The 16,910-nt window shown below is 45.9% G+C and overlaps 4 protein-coding genes across 6 annotated transcripts; 1 reads left to right on the top strand and 3 right to left on the bottom strand.

Moving 5' to 3' along the window:
• Positions 1-1,888: 1,888 nt before the first annotated feature.
• On the bottom strand, positions 1,889-14,228 carry LOC6554120 (vacuolar protein sorting-associated protein 13B). 3 transcript variants are annotated; one of them, XM_026975928.1, is made up of 15 exons: positions 14,150-14,228; positions 12,705-14,082; positions 11,305-12,652; positions 10,513-11,246; positions 10,258-10,456; positions 9,580-10,199; positions 7,659-9,520; positions 7,437-7,593; positions 7,145-7,366; positions 6,051-7,084; positions 5,621-5,980; positions 4,806-5,564; positions 4,269-4,753; positions 2,268-4,210; positions 1,889-2,210 (listed from the first exon to the last, which is right to left on the bottom strand). In XM_026975928.1, the coding sequence occupies exons 2-15, from the start codon at positions 13,986-13,988 to the stop codon at positions 1,995-1,997; spliced, it is 11,223 nt and encodes a 3,740-aa protein (XP_026831729.1). In that variant the 5' UTR covers positions 13,989-14,082; positions 14,150-14,228; the 3' UTR covers positions 1,889-1,994. The 3 variants fall into 3 exon arrangements, with proteins under 3 accessions (XP_026831729.1, XP_026831726.1, XP_001981275.2); XM_026975925.1 differs by having other exon boundaries at positions 12,705-14,096; XM_001981239.3 differs by having other exon boundaries at positions 12,705-14,228.
• On the top strand, positions 14,228-15,571 carry LOC6554121 (translation initiation factor eIF-2B subunit alpha). Its single transcript, XM_001981240.3, has 6 exons — positions 14,228-14,362; positions 14,422-14,523; positions 14,585-14,796; positions 14,863-15,017; positions 15,073-15,343; positions 15,400-15,571. Exons 1-6 carry the CDS (start codon positions 14,329-14,331, stop codon positions 15,544-15,546), a joined length of 921 nt encoding a protein of 306 aa, XP_001981276.1. The 5' UTR covers positions 14,228-14,328; the 3' UTR covers positions 15,547-15,571.
• LOC6554426 lies at positions 15,562-16,840 on the bottom strand. Its single transcript, XM_001981241.3, has 3 exons — positions 16,547-16,840; positions 16,040-16,489; positions 15,562-15,880 (listed from the first exon to the last, which is right to left on the bottom strand). Exons 2-3 carry the CDS (start codon positions 16,184-16,186, stop codon positions 15,659-15,661), a joined length of 369 nt encoding a protein of 122 aa, XP_001981277.2. The 5' UTR covers positions 16,187-16,489; positions 16,547-16,840; the 3' UTR covers positions 15,562-15,658.
• On the bottom strand, positions 16,178-16,762 carry LOC6554427. Its single transcript, XM_001981242.3, has 2 exons — positions 16,547-16,762; positions 16,178-16,489 (listed from the first exon to the last, which is right to left on the bottom strand). The coding sequence occupies exons 1-2, from the start codon at positions 16,737-16,739 to the stop codon at positions 16,197-16,199; spliced, it is 486 nt and encodes a 161-aa protein (XP_001981278.1). The 5' UTR covers positions 16,740-16,762; the 3' UTR covers positions 16,178-16,196.
• Positions 16,841-16,910: the final 70 nt, after the last annotated feature.

The raw sequence follows: 16,910 nt of genomic DNA on the forward strand, positions 1-16,910 counted from the left end.
TTTGGCCCACGGAAACGGTGTGCAAATCCGTGTAGCCACCAGCTAGGGCATGGCGCCTTCCCCCCGAGACATGTCAAGCACATAAAGAAGGCCAACGGGGATCGGGGTCCGGGGGCTCAATGAGCAACCTGTACGGGCGGACCTGCGGATGCGGTGGGCCGACCACCAAGCCACCAACCACCCATAATTGAATCTTTGGGTCGCGCTCTGGCGCACAGCCAAGGCCAAATCCAGGCATCCAACCAGGAAGGATATCGAGCACACGCGGAGAAATAGTCAATGCAAATGTAGCATCATCTGTGTCCAATAAATATAATATTAGCAACCAATTTTACACTTAGAGCTGAACATATTAAATAGCATCTTATGGTTGAATTCGCACCTTACTTTTACCTTTATCCTGTTTAATAGGAACATTTGAAGTAGGCAAGCTTTTGTTTTCGCTGTAGCAACAGCCACGCAAATTAAATTCAACTCGAAAAATGGGAAGCGCTTTGGTTGAACGGTTTTGCAGGCGACAGGTTAATTTTTACAAGTTCCTATCAATTCCAAAGGCTTTGCCTTAGCTTCATTTATCTGGCTCTGATTAAAATGCATCCGTGTTGCAGTTGTAAGTTTTAAGATACAATGCTGGCTTGTGTGCGGCTTAAGCTAAAACCGATGAAATTGATGGGATTTTTGCGGCATTGGACAGCACAGAAAATAACTGAGTAAGAGCAGATGTAGAGGAAAATATTCCAGAAAATTATGAATTTTCTCTTTCGCACTTCCACTAGCTCAGTAACGGGTATCTGATAGTCGGGGAACTCGACTATAGCATTCCATTCCATTTTTTAAAAATTGTTTTTATGTTATGAAATTCAATTGTAGAAATTCAAAAAAATGTCCCAAGGCTGAAGATCTAAACTCCACATCTCAACTTATCTTCATCGGATTTTGAAGTGGCATACCTCTAAATGTTTCTGGAGCAATTCTCTAAAAAACTGCATTCAAATTTGGAATTTTATTTTTTTTTCATTTTTTTGTAATTTTTTCTGATGTATGATGTCGAAATTCAAAAAAATGTCCCAAGGCTGAAGTTCTAAACTTCATAACTCCACTTATCTTCATCGGATTTTGAAGTGGCATACCTCTAAATGTTTCTGGAGCAATTCTCTAACAATCTGCATTCAAATTTGGAATTTTTTTTTTTTTTCATTTTTTTGTAATTTTTCTGATGTTATGATGTTGTAGAAATTCAAAAATGACCCAAGACTGAAGTTCTGAAGCCCATAACTCAACCTATCCTAATCGGAATTTGAAGTGGCATACCTCTAAATGTTTCTGGAGCAATTCTCTAACAATCTGCATTCAAATTTGGAATTTTATTTTTTTTTCATTTTTTTGTAATTTTTCTGATGTTATGATGTTGTAGAAATTCAAAAATTACCCAAGACTGAAGTTCTGAAGCCCATAACTCAACCTATCCTAATCGGAATTTGAAGTGGCATACCTCTAAATGTTTCTGGAGCAATTCTCTAACAATCTGCATTCAAATTTGGAATTATATTTTTTTTTTTCATTTTTTTGTAATTTTTCTGATGTTATGATGTCGAAATTCAAAAAAATGTCCCAAGGCTGAAGTTCTAAACTTCATAACTCCACTTATCTTCATCGGATTTTGAAGTGGCATACCTCTAAATGTTTCTGGAGCAATTCTCTAAAAATCTGCATTTAAATTTAGAAATTCTTTTTTTTTTAATTTTTCTGATGTATGATGTTATCGGAATTCAAAAAAATTACCCAAGGCTGAAGTTCTAAATTCCACAACTCAACTTATCTTCACGGGATATTGAAGTGGCATACCTCTAAATGTTTCTGGCTCAATTCTATATTGTTTTTAATTTTTATTGCAAAAATTGTAACAAAAAATGTCTTTTTTTGGCATAAAATACACAGGATTCTTGGAATACTTTGGACTAATCCGAAACGTACGCACAGATGCATATTTACTATCAATGCTGAATCCGACTAATTACCTTTAGGTAGTGAATCAGGTGTTCACCTATATTTGGCTTAATGTAGAAGATGCACTGCGATTGCCGCTGGATTCGGTCGTCGACATCCAGTTCGTGTAGCTGGAGCAGATCATTCAGCGAATCGTTGGCTATGCTTTGAAGTCGAGAGGCGTTCAGGAACTTCATGATGCGTTCATTGGTGTAGTTGAGTTGCTGGAAATGCAGGATTGATTACTTATGAGATATAACTGGGCGATCTACTCTACTCACCCCTTCGAAGTCATCCCTCCTCTCGGATTTCAGACTCAAGTACAATTTGGAGGGATCATCACGGTCCGCCAACACATCCACCTTGGAAACGGGAGAGGCGAAGGCCAGATCTTCGCTGTCCGACTGCATGATGGCCAATACTGACGAGGTTAGGAACAGCAAAGCTGGGCGCAGCTGCGTGCTGATCAGCAGTGTGATCTCACAGAAGAACAGCATCTGATCGCGGCTTAGCTCCTCGGGCAGATAGCTCCATATGCGATTGGAGCTTCCATGCAGGGCGACGTTTCGCGTAAAACTGGGCTCCACCTGTTGGGGCATGGCATTAAAGCCCACCGTATGCAGGACACCCTGGCCCGTGAGAGCTAGCATTTCAGCTGCTCCACTGATAGGTTTCGTTAGTGCTCCAACAATGCCCTTTGTCAGACCAGCGATGACACCAACGGAACTTCGTGCCTCCAGCGTGTGATGGGCCAATCCGCCAACAGCGCCAAGTAAACTAATGCCCAATCCAGTCAGACCTTGGGTCAGTCCATCGGCGAAGCCCTGTGGCCGAGCCCTACGCCTCGCCTCGGTCAGTTCGATGTGCTCTGCGTCCAAAGTCAGCCGATCGAGATTCCGAGCCACTGAACCAGCCAGTTTGGTCACGGAATTCACGGTTCCTGCTGTCACGTTTCGCAGCAGAGAGGCAGAGCCTTGGGTCACTCCCACCAGAAAGCCCCAAGGTCCGCGGAACAGTCCCTGAACGGGCATGGACACAAAGTCTCGCAGACCGGTGCTAAACGAGCGCGCCAGCCCACTGGGACTTCCCAAAATCTCTAAAGAACCAACGACCCAGCCGGCTCCGAAAATTGCACCACTGAGGTAGTGCAGTCCTAGTGATTGTCCGAATCGAAGGGGAACTGTAAGGATTTGCTGACGCTCGTAGCGAGAAAAGGAAAGGGGAGAGTGATCTAATGCTATATAGAGCCTCGAGGAAGTATGGACGGATAGCAGTAGACTCAGGGGCTCTACCGTAAAACTATTAAGACGCAATGGTTCCGATATGTACAATGACTGGGCCACAACTTGATCGGGCAGAAGGGTCATTCCGGCTGGCAGAAGAATTTGATCCTGCTCCACAGGGGGACTATACACACAGTTGGACGGCTCACACTCCACCAGTGCTTCCAGCAGTTGATTCAGGTAGGCATCTTCGATGTACACCCGAAAGGGTGGAATCTGACATCGCACATTCTGCAGTTGCATTTCATCTTGGTAGAATATGAACGTGAACAGAGAGACGGGAGTTCGTTGTGCCTGTTGCTTATATACATAGTCCAAATCGTAGACCTGTGGCAGACTACAGTTGCGTCTGTAAAGTTTTTCCGCACAAAGCAACACGGGAAAATCATACTTCCCACTGGAGTACAACTGGTTATCTACCTGAAGGTTTGGCAACTGCAAACGCAGTTCTCGCTGATCGTCATCATCGTCGTAGATAAGCATTGAATCATCAGCATAGATATTGCACACCTCCGTCTTCAAGAAATCATTTTGCCGGTTGTCTGTCTGCAGGCTGAACACAAAGCTCTTGATGAAAATTCTAATCCTTGTCTGCGTTTTGCTTTCACACTCTTCGTTAAAATGGGCACACGTCACCATATTCGGCGCAGACTCTCTAATAGTGCCGTTCTCTTGCTCCAAGCTCTCATCTGGTCTCAGAGCAGCCGTCTCCTGTGATGGAACCAAAACATTCTCTGGCTTTGTCAAGCGGGATCGCAGGTCCTTTACCGAAAACTCCAGCTGCTGAGCTATATAGTAGATGTTCAGGCGTATAGCACGATGCTTGTCACAGACAACCACCTTCACGTCCCCGTGAAGCGGCACATGCAGGAACTTCTGCCAGGACTGGTCGGTCCTAATGGGTTTTGACCAAGCGATCTTGTTCTTGGCACAAGGCTTATCTGCAAAAGAAAATAGAGCTTTCATAACCTAAGCTAGACAGCATGCTGAACTCCAAACCTTTGTAAACTGCCAAGGATAAATTGCACATTGTGAATTCCACATCTGGGAAGTTAGCGTACATCTGCGGAGGGGTGTAATAGCAATTGCTGTGAGGCAGGACCAACTGATTCCACTCGAAGTGCCTTCCCACAAACTCCGAATTCGTGCAGCTCACATTGCTGTTCTCCGACGCACTTGTCTGGGCCACAATAAACTTGACATTCGTGTTGTTGCTTATAACAATGGCAGGTGCCGTGTCCCGGAACACGTTCAAATAGTTGACATTGTCCTTCTCTATCAGAGTGATCATCAATGGAATGGATTCGTGTCCCGCTTGCAAGCTGAAGCAGCGTCTGGTGAAAGGTATGGCTAAGGGAATTGGTATGGAGATCTCCCGGTTACCACCAACACTAAAGCAAACGAAATAGACGAATGCTGTATCACAGTTATGCTTGGCCTTATGGGCGTTAAGATCGTAGAAAACGTCCATTGCATTGCCCATGCTGCAATTAAAGAAATGTAGCAACAAAAATCACTTTTGATTATAGACCTTACCAGTTCTTGGTCGAATCGGATGAAACCAGGCTGCGGGCCTTTTTGGAAATTGAATATGCCTCAACTTCTTCACGCGTAGAATTCTCCTTGTGGTCCATGGCTAGGGTCAGGGCATTCAGGAGCACATCCGTAAAGTTAGTGAACACGAATTTCGATCGCAATTTGAACAGACGACGACCGTCGTCCTCCTGCCTATATTCCAGTATTAGACGCAATACTTCATCTCTTTCTACTATAACTATATCCACGAATGAATTGTACCGAAGATATAATGATCGCCCGGCGCTGCTGGACGATTTTTGAGTAAAATCTTCCAAACAGATGGGAGTTGAGGATATCCACCCGTTGTCAAATCGCACATCAATTGTGAAAGCACTCCTGAGCTTTGGCATCATTTGCAAACTGTTTGCTTTAAGATCCAGGCTGGTCTGCTCTTGGTTCATAAAAATGCTTACATCTAAGCCCGTTCCATTGATGAACATGCCCCAGGCAGTCACGTCCAGTCCTTGGCAGCAGGAAAACTCCCTCGTCGCCTTAGTCTGGTACTTTACATCAAAGGGATTTTCAAAATCTAACACGCGGCTAACACGTAATTCTTCAGGATCCTCCAGAGGCCATTTGCGTTTCGATGACTTGCCAAGCTTATGCAGAGCATTTTCGATGGTCCAAACGCTGGGATCGTAATAAAAGAACTTGTGCCAGTCCATTGTTCTTAACATAAGCGAATATTCATCTTTGGAAGATCCTCGCAAGACACCGCTGAAATTAAAGTCACAGCTTAACTTCGACCGACCCAAGATGTTTCTAAAACTTACGAGAACGTGAAGCCAACGTTATGCTCCGTTGCATGGGTTGTAGCCGTGTTCAGTGCCCATCTGCCACCCTTGGCTTCGATAGTGGAACTTTCGCCGGTGGTACTTTCAGTCGCCTTAACCGCACAGCTTAGCATATTGCATATCTCAAAGATGGGCCATATGCAGATTAGTATCTTCTGCGGCTGAAAGTCCTCGGCGGCCTTATCCATTTGAATGTCCTCGCGCAAGATTCGCACCCAAATGCTGATGAACTGCTGAGCAGATTGCGTAGGAACCTTGACCAGCCAAGGCAAGTTGTTGTTGGTTTTCAGTGGGATGTCCCCAGTGCGTCCTCTTCCAAGTCCGGCGGTCAGCTTGAGCCTAAAGAATGGTAAAATTTTTAGAGAATTTATGGGATTTGAAAATAAATTAATTCATTCAAGTAAATTACCGCATGTTGATATCAGCGTTCCGCTTGACATTCTGGTAGTACGATGATCTTTCTTTGGACAAGAGGAGATGCTCCGACTGGGTGCCATCGTCGTAATTTATATCCTCCTCTCGAAACTCAGTGATCAGATTAAAAGGCACCATGCTTATTAACTCTATTTGTCCCTTGACAAGAATATAAATCTGGGTGCTGGAGAGTTTTCCTAACTTGAGAGTAATACAATACTCTCCGACTCGTAAATTATGGATCTTTTCTTCGTCCTCGAACTTAAGTGCTATGTGTACTGAATCACTTGAGTCCACCAGATGAGTTTTGGGATTTGTGATGAAGAAGGTTAGTTCCTGGACGTGGCAGCAGCTTCGGAAGTGATAGAGCTGCATTTCACCAGGATTGACGGGGATTTTTTCGACAGTATGGCTTTGTCCAAAGCTTATGGGTGTTTGTATCCGGTTAACTATAACCAACTTCGGCATCAAAGCGTGCCGCACTTCCTTCTGCTGCAAAACTTCCTGCCAGTGGTATTTGGAACTCAGCAAAGTGTGGATCACATGGGGCCCGCAATTTAGTCGAAGCTTATCCACTAGGAAATTAGCTTGCACCAGCGAGCGTGGGTAATCGGTCAGCCTTATATAGCTGGAGAACTTCATGGGCTCTAGAACATCCAGCATGTTGAGGAATCCATAATCCAAACACTCAACTCGAGTGCGCATTTCGGTCTGCAAACTAAAATCTTTCCTAGAATATATGCTCGAATGCATCTGTAGATCCTCCACGTGCACAGTAAGAAAGGTTTGCCTAATATTGGGGGTCTGCCTAAGGTGGTACTTATTCAGTTGTTTTGGGAGTTCGCCAGTGTTATCCGTCTGGTTCATTAAGTTCAGTTCGATGTCCTGGCAGCAGAGCAACAACTGCAATTTTGGCACTTTATCTGCCCTGAAAACTGTATCGATTCGCATGCAACCCACTAGAACTTTTGGATGCAATATGAAATCATTATTTTCGTCCACTTTGAAGTCCGACTGGAGGTATTCGATCTAAAAATGACAGTAAATAGTTAGTGGCTTAATTTGCATTACTTTATATTGAAAGCGTACCGAGAGGTCTTCATCCTCACTTCCTTCAAAGCACGTTCCGTCCACAGAGATTAACGATTGCAATATTACAACCCTCCAAATGTTGGCACAGATCGGACGATCTGGTGGAGTCAATTGCTTAGTAGAGGTCTCCGAGAGCATAAAATCGCAGTAATGCAGGAAAGTCTCATGCGTTTCACTAAAGTACTCCATGCGACATCTGATATGTATGGGCCTGCTCACCTTTTTCGCATATAACCACATCAATTTAACAAATGAAATATCCATTATCATTATCATATCATTAACTTACCGGCATAGGAACCGGATATATGTGTATGCTTGTCATTTGGCGCGGCTGCGGATATCGCCAGCAGATGATGCCGTAGTTTTTCTTAATGATCTGCACCTGATACGGCATTGGCAGTACAGACTCGGAGTTCAAATACACGAATTGGAAGGCGCCAGCTCTGAAGTGTTAAATGCAATAATCAGTAAAAATAGTTCCAAAATAATTGTGTGTTGAATACCTCACCTCAGGTCATCCTGATAGAATTCCGCGTTAGACATCAGCGGACGCTTTAACCGCTCTATCGATTCGTGCGAGGGTGTGCACTTGATCAGATCGCAGGGTGAGACATCTTTGGGAGTGCCCAGAACGGGACGACTGCGCAGAAACTGCTGCCATTCCCGATCGGCGTATTCGCGTATCCGGTTCATTCCTTGCTGTGCATTTTGCAGCTGCAGCATGCTGAAAACACCCGCGTCGATGTGAAGGTAGTTTAGCTTGAGTGTGGCAGTGACCAACAACTCCTCAGACCAAGGCTCATTGACCAAATCCACCGACAAACGCATAAGCAAAGGGTGGAGCAGCATCTTTTCTCCGGACTGCACATAGAAAGAACCTATGTTGGACCTTATAACCGCCTTTTGGGGGCGACTACTGAACTTGATGCGGGTGCTGACATCCAGCCAGACGAAGCTGCATTTGTACGTTCTCTCCTCATCGTAGAACTTGGCTGTTATACGATCACATGACAAGTGAAACCTATCAGCATTGTAGCAATTCATCTTCATCTGGCGGAGTTGAGAGCCCTCGGGCACAGGGCGCTGACTACGTACTGTAAAGCAGGGAGTCTCGTGAAGAACAGTGTAGATACGGATAACATCACTAGCCAATTGTTTGATGGTGTTCTCGCATATCCTCAGCAGGATGGGTTTCCGTAGCTCCACATCGACTTCCTTCTGATGGAGGCGGTCATATTGGGTCTTAATAGTAAGCAAGGGAGGTGGAATACCCGAGCTTCCCAGTTGGCCAGGTAATGTATCAAATACCGATTCATTAAATCTTTCCGAATCCACTTTTCCTCCAGTATCTGCTTTCGCAACGCTTATGTTTATGTTAAAAATCGAGGCTTGTGTTACGGCTGCTTTGAAATTTTGGGTGGACATGAAACTGGGCTGAGATACAGTCATCAAAAAAAGTGGTTTCATGACGGGCCTTTCCAGTTCTTCCAACTCCAACACATCGTAAATCTTAAGAACGAATATGCCGGCCACAAAGGATACGCTTCTAGGGTAACTTAGCGCAAACGGTTGGCGTCCACCTCGATTAATCTCTTCCGCCACAAGCGATCTTGGATATCCTTTCATCCGGCTGCCCAAATGAATTCCGGAATCGCTTTGGCAAGAGCCGTAAAAGTAGTCACTACTGCCTTTGGCATCAGTAAAACTTGTGTTTGCATTCATGGAACTTATTTTATCGCTGACCCGTTTTTTAGATGACTTTGTGATCCGAGTATCCTTAAAAACTTTGGGATCTGGTGAAAAATATATCGAGTTGTCCACGCTGTTGTATTTGGAAATTTGTCCGAGCGTTTTGTGCGATCTCGCTTTTGGTAACTCAGCATTTTTAACACAGACCTGGTCAATTATACAACTTAATCGCTGCGCGCGCACTATAATGCAGCTAATCAAACTGATTTGGTGAGTGTTCAAGGAAGCCACAAAATCGGTGGCACAATTGTACTCCACACTTTGTCCGCAAACCAAAAATCGTTCGTAGCTTATAGCCGGAGCATAAATCATTATGAAATCAAAGTCTTTGAATATTTCCATATGGTCCAGCTCGGTGGACTGACTTTGATTATTCCACTCGAAAGCGGGATTGTCATGTTTGCTTGCCAGCGTCTTCTCTATACGATACTCTTGTGTTTGTTTCCAGTTTCCGGTGGACAGAGATACCCTTCGAACACTGAGCTCATACTGACGGTCCTCTACCAGTGCTCCTGGGGTGCTGAGCATGTTCAGCTCTGCTGCTTTTTGATATATATCTGGCCGCACGAGCTGGCGAACTAGAGGATTTTCCAGGCTCGGAGTAAGTTGAATACTTTCTATCTGCAATATAAATATATACAATAAATTTGCGAAGCTTTAACAATATTCGGAATACTTACCCGTAGTAGTAGGACACTACAGCTCTTTTTCCCTGTAGATAGAGGAAGATAAACATAGATACCCTTGCTGTTTAAATGTACCATTGGCAGATCTTGAACCGTTGTGATCTTGCTTGGAACTGGTGCGCTCGGTGGGTTTACTGGCTGCGCAGAGACAGAACTTCCCATAATTTCAAGGAGCTCACATATCGGAATCATAAACTCGGTAATTTGGTCCAGGTTCAGCACCATTTCTATCGGTTGCACCTCGATGAGCACCTCAGAGATAGTGTGTTGCTTGTTGTGAGGGTTTCGTGCCCCAATCTTTGCATACAGATCCTTAAGGCTTACAGTGGTGATCACCACACTAATCAAGGGCAAGTTTGTGCTATCCCCAAGCATTTTGATATGCAAGTCGTCGATCTTTTCCCATTCCTTATGCTTTTCCTCGTAATAGTTAAGGCCAAAGTTTTCTATTTTCGTGGTAATCTTGTTGAAGTCACTATGCTTGTCGATATTCAGGAGTAAGTCCTCCAGAATCATAACAATTTTACTGTGTTTGAAGTCATTGGAGTTTTCCATTTCAAAACTGATACGTGGAATTGTCCATTGGCAAAATAGTACCACTGAACTTCTGGGAGCTAAGTGAAATAATACATTTATATTTAATTTCTAAAACCTATGTGTATTGATTCTTACCACTTTTCACTTGCGGCGCTTCGAAGTTGGGATCTAGCTCCAGAAACTCCTTTATAGCCGGGTAGTTTTGCGCACTCCCAGTGTACACTTCCAGTCCGGGTTTCATTTTTGCTGTCTGCCACTTGGATGCAGGTTCGTCCGGGTACAGCGAACCATACATCTTAGAAATAATCAAGCAGTGTTCATGTAACAATTTCACCTGGAAATGGGTGTACTCAAATAAAGTTATATAGGTTCTGGAAAAGCTCCACTTACCCGCTGAGCGAAAATGTTAATGGCCGACATATCCACATGCACATTTATAGAGTAAGTGTTTTGTTCCGGGGAGTCCTTGGTACTCTTATCCTGGTCCGATTTTCCGTCAGCTCTTCTTCCGTCGGCTTTTTCAGATGTCTTGAAAGACAGAGCCAACGTAATCGTGGTTCGGACTGGAGCTACAATCATCTCGGTCACGTTAGCTCTGCGATAGCAAACGTTAAGCTCGTTTAGGTCAATGACCCAATTGAATAACTCAGTGTTATTCGCTACTGGAATAACTCCTCTGATGTTTCCTCGTTGAATGGCCTCGTAATTGCCCGATTTTACTTTAATGTGCGGCAGGCGAATGGAAGTATACTCCACATCCGTATCTCCAGGATTTTTTCGCATCATTACTTCACATACGTCAATCTTAGCCTGAGCGATCTCTACCAGCACCACCATTTTGGTCAGTCGCTTCACAAAATCGGTGGTATCGAAATTACTTGGCTGAGGCTTACTGGCAACGGCTATGTTCAATGGTTCTGTCTGGGTGTGCCTCTCATCTCGCTCGGAACTTAGATGAACTGTCTCCTCGGGAACCGATATTTTTCGACTATTGTTTCTGCTGAGTCGACGGGGTTGAAAATCATTCAAGGCCATCGCAGAGGCAGACATCGTGGAGTAATTCGAAACCGATTGTGTTATTGGGGGCTCCGACTGGTTCACAGACTCCAAATCAGTTTCTACTTCTGAAAACAAAAATAAATGCTTAATAGTTCCTAAAATGTTTTATAAGAAATCACTTACCCTTGTCTTTTGTTTTTTGCCTTCCACTGTTATCCGAAAAATTTAGAAACTGCAGCAGATATATGTCTGTGGTGATGCGAAATGGTTCCAGCCAAAGGCACACCACTGTGCCGGGAATTTTTTCCAGCTCCGAATTGGCCTCCTCCAGAGGAAACTGGCACTGCATCTCCAGCCACTTATTGTTTGCATTCTTTGAAGTGGACAATACTACATTGCGTATATTCATTTTCGTATGGACGGCGTCGGTGTGGACCCCTTGAAGTGAACCCACTGCAGCCAAATGTGTATGATACCTGTGGTAACTCAGGCTCAGTTTGGTGCCCACACTTTGCAGCTTAATTACATCCGAATTGATGTTGGCATTGGCCACAAGGTGGGCCAGATCGCAAAGATCTTGGCTATTAAAACTCGAAATCAGCGGGACCAAGCGCCTTGCGACTATTAGCTCGCGCTTTGAGAACTCTAAAGTTATGATCTCAGATTTTATTTCCGAAGTCTCTAAAGGCGCCTCATTTTGACGCCAAAGATGAGGCGCCAGCAGACGGTTCCAGTTCACTTGAACGCGTGGAATGTTTAAAAGTTTGGCACGGCCATTATCCGGAGTTGTATTCATAATCATAAGCGCCAAGTTTTTCACATTGAAGTGGAAAGAGTTGTAGCAGCCATTAACCACCTCCCGGGGCTTATCCTGCAGATGAGTAATCAGTTGGACCAGGCGAACAGGATTTACTGGTCCACACATTGTACCCTCGACTAGGGAGACTTTAAGCTGCAGATATGGTAGTAAAGATTGTCGAACTGTGGTCGTCAGTTGGTGTTGATTCAGCACGGATGATTCCTCCTGCTGCTGGCGGGGGTACAACTGGACCACTATGTTGCGCAGCTCAATTTTATAGTTACAGGTGGGCACCAAGCCCATCAGATACTCCAGATCAGGTATAGTCATTTCGGAGTTCTTGTTCTCCGGCTCGGGGACACTGCGATCCTCGTCTTTCACCGATTCTGAACGATATCCCGGGTAATCGTAAGGACGAATTAAATCGCTAATTACCTTTTTAACCTGCACAAACGACTGCGAAAAGTGGAACGTGATTCCGGCGGACAGTAGGCGATACTGGATGCGAACTCCCAGATCTCTGAGCTGGCTTTCCGCAACGGGATGGCTGCTTGGTTTCGACACCCGGTGCTCGATGACATCGAAGGCCAAAACAGGACTGCGAAACAGCATGTACTCATCCGTATTCCTGGCCACGTAATCCTCGTAGTTGTAGCTGCACCAAGACCGATCGGCGAACATGTAGTTCTCGTCAAACAGGCTCTTGTCAATGAAGGAGCGCTCTTGCTGAAACTGTATGGAATAAATAATAAGTAATGAAGACAAAGTCTTAGGATCTACTCACTTCCTGGGTATTGACCAAATTGCGATCCACCGGATCATCGCTACGATAAGCACCCAATGGCTCCATGCACATGCTAGAAAGGCCCGCCTTGACGTTGGCCCAGTCGCACTCCTTTAGAATGGTCCGCTCGTAATAAAGTCCGCCCAAACTGATCCGCAGTATTGGGGTGTATCGTATACGCTTGATGCCTCCCATGCTCTGGTCGGTAAAGTACTCCGAGTTTTTAAGCTGGAAGTTTAGCTCCTCGGCGTAGATTCCCATATCGAAGGCGTGGCCAGTGGGAGTGTCGCAGGACGAGGAAGGCGCCTCAGTATCGAAACTCGGCAGTAGGTTCCAGGCCCACCAAAAGACGCTTTGACCTGCGGATTCGGTACCCTGCTGCGACTCGCTGCCCTCAGCTACCGCCTCCTGATCTTCTGGATTTTGGGGGTCCTCCTCAAACTCGGCTGGCTTAAGCTCGAGCAGCATTTTGACCAGCCTCATTACCATAGGGAACTGGAGAGATGACACGTTGATATCCAGCGACTTGGTGAAAACTCCAATGCGGGTTGTGCTCGTGGTGGTCACCGTGTTGGCGTTGTACTTGCGGAGAACCCGGCACTCCAGAGTACAGCGGTAGAGAACCGGCTCCTGGCACACCTCAATCCTGCCGGCTGTGTTGCGCTTGTCCAAGCAGATGGTCAAATCGGAAATCTGGAGCAACTTGCGCATGACGACGGACACCGGGTGTATGTCCACCATGGTGGCCTTCCAGTCCTCGCCCGCGGAGCTGAAGTTAAGGGTCTGCACATTCATAGAGACCACAATGTCATCCTCCACATACTTCAGGATGATGTTGTGGCACTGCAGGCTGATATTGTTGATGATTTTGTTGACCACGCTGGAGGAGCTGGCCGGTCCGGGACTCTTAGTCTGGTCCAGCTGCTCCACGGAGTCTCGCTTGGATTTCCTTCGCTGCTCTCGCTGGAAGGAGGCCCTCCGCTGCTTGCTCTCACTGTCCGGCAACTTGGCCACGAACTCTATGGTATTGATGACGATCTTCACGGGCTCGGACATAAGCTTGGTCCACGGCACCAGGATGCTAAGTTCATGAATGTGGCCGGAAACCAGTTCCACTGGGAGGTTCAGCTCTTCCTCGAGCACCTCCAGGCGCAGGTCCAGATTCTGGAAGGTGACCTCGCCTTCCCACAGCGACACTTGGGCATCCTCGTCGCGGAAGTTCTTCACGTACTTGGCCACGTAGCTCAGCAGAATCGGCGTGATGTAGGACTCCAGTTTGAACATGGTGTGGCGACGCCGGAGGCTTAGGCCTCGATCCCAGCGCTGTTGACTGCTCACTTAAATGGAACTCTTCATTTACTGCGTTGCCGGCGGTTAACTTGAATTTACATGCTGTGGATTTTGCTACAATTCTGGGCCGAATATGTTTAACAAAACAAACATACCCATAGAATTTCGGATTGTTTACGTTTCAGCCCCGGCAATCTGGCAATCGTTATCGGTAGGTGCGTATTGGCAATCGATAAATGTAGCTGCGAGTTGCGAGGTGTAGATAAGCCTTCGAACAGCTGAGCATTTTGTTGACGTTTAACGTGCAGCGGTAGCTTTTCACAATTTCATAAAAATGCCGCAAATTACGGAAAATGGACAGGATTTTGGTGAGCAAAGGATGGTGTTTAAGTTACGCACAAGGAATGATATAAACTTTCACCCTCAGATGTGGTCAAATACTTCCTGCAGCTCCTGGACGAGGACAAGGATCTGTCCTCTGGCATTGCAGCCATCAGGACTCTGCTCATGATCCTGGAAAAAAAACAATGTAAGTGGTCTGATAAGCCTCTTATGTGACCCTTTCTAATCATTTATAACATATTCCTCAGTTGGCACCATTCATATTCTACACACAACCATGAGGGAAGCGGTGGCCGCCATGCGGAACACGGATTTGTCTATAGCAGCAATTGTGTCCGCCGGAGAGCTCTTTTGCAGGTTCATCACCCTCAGTTTGGACGATAAGCACATGGAGGAGTGCCGCCAGATTATGTTGAATCGCGGAAAAATCTTCCTCACCAAGCTGCTCAATTCCCGGCAGGTGGGCTATTACACGGAACCTATCGCTAGCACAATAGATAATTCTTCATTATACGTCCCAATTCAGGTGATTGCCCAGCAGGCCCAGAGGTTCATCACCGATGGTTGTCGTATATTGACGCACTCCCGATCCCGGGTGGTCCTCAAGGCGTTGATTACAGCGTCGCAGAACAAAAAGTCCTTCCACGTATATGTGACGCAGGGAGGCACAGGGAACTCTGGGTAAGTTTGGTTGGATTTCCGTAAGAATTCAAGTGTAAACACCACCCGTTCTTAGCGAAGAGATGGTTAAGGACCTGCATGCGGCCGGGATCGACTGCACTCTCATCCTGGACTCAGCCACCGGCTATGTTATGGAGTCAGTGGACTTCGTGCTCGTGGGTGCTGAAGCCGTGGTGGAGAGTGGTGGCATCATAAACCGCATTGGCACCTACACCATGGGCCTGTGCGCCCGTGAGATGAAGAAACCTTTCTACGTTCTGGCCGAGAGCTTTAAGTTCAGTCGCCTGTATCCACTCAATCAGCGGGATCTTCCAAATGAGTACAAGGTATGTTCTTACTGAATCAACGCAGGAACGACGTCTAAAAGTAAACCCACTTGTAGTACTCCCGCAAACACCTGAACGATGTGAGCAAAGTGCACCCGCTGGTCGACTATACGCCACCCGTCTACATTACCCTGCTCTTCACCGACCTCGGAAGACTAACACCCTCGGCCGTGAGCGACGAGTTAATCAAACTGTACATGTAAGGGCGAATAAAGAAATTGCACTTAACTATTTTGTTTAATTATGACTGTATGAGATAAATATTATCGACATTACTGAATGTACATAAAATAAAGCTAGAATTTATTTTGTGTCTTAGAACCGCATCTCTTGCGAATAGTTGGCGTCCACCTCGTCTTCTGACCCCCAGGGGTCGTAAATGTCCACGCTGTAGTGGGACGCTTCACTGTTTCCATCGTCGTTTGTGTACTCCTCATCTGTATAGCTGTCACTGCCGCTCTCGTCGTCCGACCCGTGATCGTTCAGCCCAAGCTGATCGTCGAGGCCTTCCTGAACATCATCCAGATCGCTGGCGTTCTATACAATATAAGGACAAATTTAGGACAAATCTCACATATGCATTTTAATAATAAGCAAAAATTAAGACATAACAGTTAACACCATAACATTTACATCAACAGGTTTCAAAGTTCGAGTTTCGAAGAATAGGATTTACAATACATTGGCAGCACTCACAAATTGCCCGGACTGAATGTGGATCTCAATCTGCAGACGGATGTCCATCACGAGAAATGCAGTTGTGACCATGATAGGGATAGTGAGACGACTTTTCCAAGCGAGGTCCGTGAGAAACATGAAGACTTTACCGAACGTGGAATCCATTGTGATTTTGTTATTGTTTAGTCGGCGGCTGATCCTCCTCCTCCACCTGTGCTTCCTCTGCCGACTGCTGCAGAGCGTCGTGCTCCACGATGTGGAAAGTTTCGCCCACGTTTACGGCCTGAACGGGCAGCAGATGCCGATGGAGGCGACCGCTTTCGATGGGCGCGTCTAGCTCGAGGAACTGCTCGAATATGGAAATGGGCACTCCCTCCGAAGACAGCAATCCGCGCATGCAATCCTGCCGCTTGTCTCGGAGGTTGTCCAACAACTTGTTGCCCTTTTGCACCCTGGCCAGCTTCCGCTCTGAAATGGATGCAATTTAGTGGGCTGCTCTTCGTCTCCCAAACTGTGTCCCGGTACCTAGTAGCTTTAAATAGTCGCTGGAATCCGGCAGGGGCTCGATTTGCCCGTCCTTTTGGACGTTGCTCTCGTTTCCAGAGGGCGGGGGCGTGAAGTTGTCCTCAAAACTTTCGCTATTATTCGCTGACACGGGGATTCCTTGTTCAACTACAGTGTCTTTTAAGTGCCAGGGATCGGCATTGCCAAGTGACATGTTTTAAAAACTAAATAAACGTACATAAATCCAAAGAACTCCTACGGAAAATATTGTATTATTTGTAGTGTGCCCGTTGGGGATATCCACATAAAATACCAAAACTACCCGCGAACAATATTCGACATCCGCGCAACATCCGCAATGATTTTAATTCCGAGGGTTCCCTTA

Source organism: Drosophila erecta, unplaced genomic scaffold (genome assembly GCF_003286155.1).
Source record: "Drosophila erecta strain 14021-0224.00,06,07 unplaced genomic scaffold, DereRS2 tig00000000-arrow-pilon, whole genome shotgun sequence".
In the NCBI taxonomy this organism is placed as follows: domain Eukaryota; kingdom Metazoa; phylum Arthropoda; class Insecta; order Diptera; family Drosophilidae; genus Drosophila; species Drosophila erecta.